General features: G+C 28.5%; 1 protein-coding gene across 1 annotated transcript; it reads right to left on the reverse strand.

The window, feature by feature from the left end:
* Nucleotides 188-1,429, reverse strand: LOC107637184 (F-box protein SKIP23-like). The gene has a single exon (XM_016340622.1). The coding sequence runs from the start codon at nucleotides 1,427-1,429 to the stop codon at nucleotides 188-190; it is 1,242 nt and encodes a 413-aa protein (XP_016196108.1).

The raw sequence follows: 4,249 nt of genomic DNA on the forward strand, positions 1-4,249 counted from the left end.
AAACTCTGAGAATAAAAATTAATAAAAAAACAAAAAATAAAACGTAAATGAAACGCATTCTAAAATTGTATTGTTTCATTGTTTTGTTTCTTCTTCTTCAAAAAATCTAAAAAAAAAAAAAACATGAAAGCTAAATTTGGGTAATATCCAAATATTTGATTACATATTAGGACGACAAAAACCTAAACTAGGGTAATATCCAAATAGGACGACAAAAAAAGTCCACATCTGTTAAAAATGTTTGGTAACTCCCATCTTCCAAATCGAAGATGCCAATCTGAAAAGGGGGAGTAATGATTTCAAAGTACACTTCACGCATGTCATGCATGTCATCTGTAAAGTAGATTTGATTTCCTTTGCAATTTAAAAAATTGCTTGGCAGTAATTTAACAGAAGAATTGAATCCAATTACTAGTATGTAATTCCCCAAACTGTGTATTCTTGACCATGTTTTCTCATTTTTTCTCAATTCATAGATATCAAATTTGACAGTTTTGCACTCGCAGAACCGTTTTTGATTCTTCATGTAATACCTATATCTTACCCCTTTTACCAGCATCAATAAACTTCCATTATCACCTCCAATTAAATAGTAATAACAATTAAGTATTCCTACATTGGATGGAGGTGGTGTGGCTTCATGTTTTCCTCCCACTGGTCCTGACTTTGTTCTTGTATCAAATTCATATAGTTGGCCTTCACCGTCTACTACAAATATTTTCTCTTCAAAAAATATGACATCATGAACGTCGTATAGATCTCTTGTTGGAAATCTAATCCATCTCTTCTTCTTGGGCATGTAAAAGGCCAATTCTAGGAATAATCCATATATGACCACTGCTATAAAATCACTATCATTGTCATTGTTAGGAGCTGAATTTATAATAGCCTTCCAAATTTGGGTTTGATGCATGAAAATGGTATTTCTAGTGATCATGTCGCCCTTATAACCCAGAGTACATTCATCTCCATTAATATTAATTACATTTGGAAGAGTTGAAACTGGAGGAAGATCCAAGTGAACCTTTGTAAATGGATTTAGGATTCTTACAGTACCTTCATCTACCATTACAATGATCAACCATCCATGATAAGAACCACACATGATGTTGTCTTGCATATCTGGTAAAATGAGGTGGTAAATCGCCTTCTTTTCGAGACTACGAGCGTCAAGAATTCCTTCATCCTCGGGAGCACGAACTTCTTCTTCAAGAGCATGAGCTTCTTCTTCGAAAGATTCTTTAGCTGCACTGCCAGTGGATAGTACCAGCCACGGAACTTTGTTGCCATCAGGAATCTTTGGAAGTTTCAAGTTCCATTGCTTACAAACTAATCGAAGTTGAATGTAATTGTCATATGAATAGATCCGCTTAGTAATTTCGTTAAACAAATCTTGATGGATGTGTGACCATCGATCAAACTCAACCATTGCAAATTTCAGATGAGACGCAAACTGACTTACAGAATAAAGAAAAAGGCTACTCAAAAGACTTGGAAGGTTATTATATTTAAAGATGAGATAAGATAATATTTGACACGTTTAAAATTAATTTCTGGCCTAACTTTGATGGAAAAAGATAATACAATTTAATCCATTATATAAGTTGAATTTTAATTATTAAAAAATATTTTTAAAAAATATATTTTAAATATTTTTATTTGAGTGATTTTTTAAGATTAATAATCGAAGTTGAATGTAATTGTCATATGAATAGATCCGCTTAGTAATTTCGTTAAACAAATCTTGATGAATGTCTGACCATCGATCAAATTCAACCATTGCAAATTTCAGATGAGAGGCAAACTGATTTACAGAAAAAAGAAAAAGGCTACTTAAAAGACATGAATAGTTATTATATTTAAGGACGAGATAACATAATATTTGTCACGTTTAAAAGTAATTGCTGCCTAATTTTGACGAAAAAGATAATACAGTTTAATCGATTATATAAGTTGAATTTTAATTATTAAAAAACGTTTTAAAAAAATATATTTTAAATGCATTGAGTGATTTCTTAAGATTAATCATGATTACTTAGTTATTTTGTATTTCAAAATTTAAACTAATTTTTCAGTTTTCATGAAGATATAAAGACCTTTTTAATTGATATCATTTTGTCAATAGTATAACAATGTATAACTCAATAATATTCACTAGAAAATAAAAGCCGATTTCAGTTTTTATATATAATTAAGAATCACACTATTTAGAGAGTATAGAATATATGATTTAGTTACTGTTTAATGTTTTTTTTCACCTCCATTATTGGGCTTAAGCTTTTTGTATACTGGAAAAAAGAAATTTACCACCTCATTTTTGTGGGCTAGAAGCACGAAATCCCTTTCAAATTTTGGAATATTTCGGTGGTTTGAGAACTAAGACTCCTGAACAAAAAAAAGAACGAAAACAGAACATAAAAATTAGTGTTTTTTTATTTTATTTAGTGATAAATTAATTATAAAACAGAATAAATAATAAAAAATATAATTATAAATAATGATAATAAAAAAAATAAAATATGATTTCGTATTTTTGTATTTTTATTGACAGAAAAAATATAAAATACACAAATTTGATATCACAAAATACGATATTAATGTCTATGCTGTCAAACACAATTTTATATCTTTATGTTTATAGTTTGATGTCCTATTTTTGTAAACAAAGCTACTTACAAGACACAAAAATAGTTATACCGATTTCCTTTATTTTCATATCTTAGAGATAGTGAAAACTATTTAAACCATTCTGATTTATTTTCGCACAGATTTGTGTTTTCATTTGGAAAAAAAAATATAAATAAAAAACAAAATTTTATTATTTTTAATATTGATCCGTCACCTTATAACTCGGTCTTTATTATACATTATGAGTTTTAACTCAGCGTTAACTATCATTCATTCTTTACTTGTAACCGACACCTTTATTACCGATTTAATAACCATCATTTCCATCTTAATGACCAAACAGTCATAACATGAATATCATTTATCAATTTTATACCTATAAAAGACATTAATTTCTATATCTCTATAGAGACGACCCATGATAACTTCTATTTCATATCTTACATTCTATATTCATAGAATTATTATAAACACAACACATGATAAGTTCAATTTTCATGTCTTACATTTTATATTCATAGAATTATTATAAGGACACACATGTGATAAGTTCTATTTCATGTCTAACATATTCTATATTCATAGAATTATTATATACCTCTTAAACACTTATTGACTTGAGTGTCGAAGTGTCTTTTGCAGGTACCCACCTCCTTGTTCTCTCCTCGCCGACGTATAACTCATATTGACAGAGAGCTTACAAGTATTCACCGATGGATAAGCTATACACCGGCCAACCTCTACAAGAATAATTAGAGTCCACCGTGGGCTGGTAAACTAATTTCATGCTCCACCGAATAGATTCAAAGAATTTGAATTATATTCAAATACTTGAATCAATTTTCAAATAATATTTATATATTTTAGCAATTTATGTGTTCTATTTTTTTTTTTATTTGTCAACCTCTATTCAAAGCTCAGTTTAATAAGGCCAAATAATATTCATTGAGGATTTTACAAACAATTCATTTAGAATAATGAAATGACTATTGACACTGATATTTAATTTGTTATACTTTTTATCAAATAATTCGAAACCTAAAAATATGCACTTTAAACTCCTGAAAATTTAAATAAATCTATGTCACCTACAAAAAAAATTTTAATTTCATACTTTTTAATTACTTGCCATATTCTATCTTTTTTATTCTTGACCAAAAGCGGAAAGAGTACAAAATCTACTATATAGTCGCTTATAATTTTGTTTTCAGCTATTAGGATCATCTACTACACAGCAGCCTCATCTCTATATTTTTCTTATCTATTGTTATGAGAGTGTTGATAAAACCTCTCCCTTCATATCATTGTCATTTTAAATCCAAACGTATTATGATTCATTATTTACATTAGCTATTCTTATCTATGTGTTACACTTGTCGAACATATTTTGCTCTCTATACTCCGGTTGCGCAAAAACTTCTTTATACTCAAAATATTATTCCTGAATACTCCAGTTGCGCAAAGACTTCTTTATACTCAAAGCACTTTATTTATCATACAAAGGACATAAAAAACATGCACATACTAATGATAGAGTGAACAAACTCCATATAACTTTAAAATGTGACAAGATAAAAATTTTATTAATAATTTTGATTTTTTAAATATTTTGACAATCCAA

Source organism: Arachis ipaensis, chromosome B04 (assembly GCF_000816755.2).
Source record: "Arachis ipaensis cultivar K30076 chromosome B04, Araip1.1, whole genome shotgun sequence".
In the NCBI taxonomy this organism is placed as follows: domain Eukaryota; kingdom Viridiplantae; phylum Streptophyta; class Magnoliopsida; order Fabales; family Fabaceae; genus Arachis; species Arachis ipaensis.

Coding starts and splice junctions, on each gene's coding strand:
- LOC107637184 (XM_016340622.1), bottom strand. CDS start 1,429: ATGGTTGAGTTTGATCGATGGTCACACATCCATCAAGATTTGTTTAAC.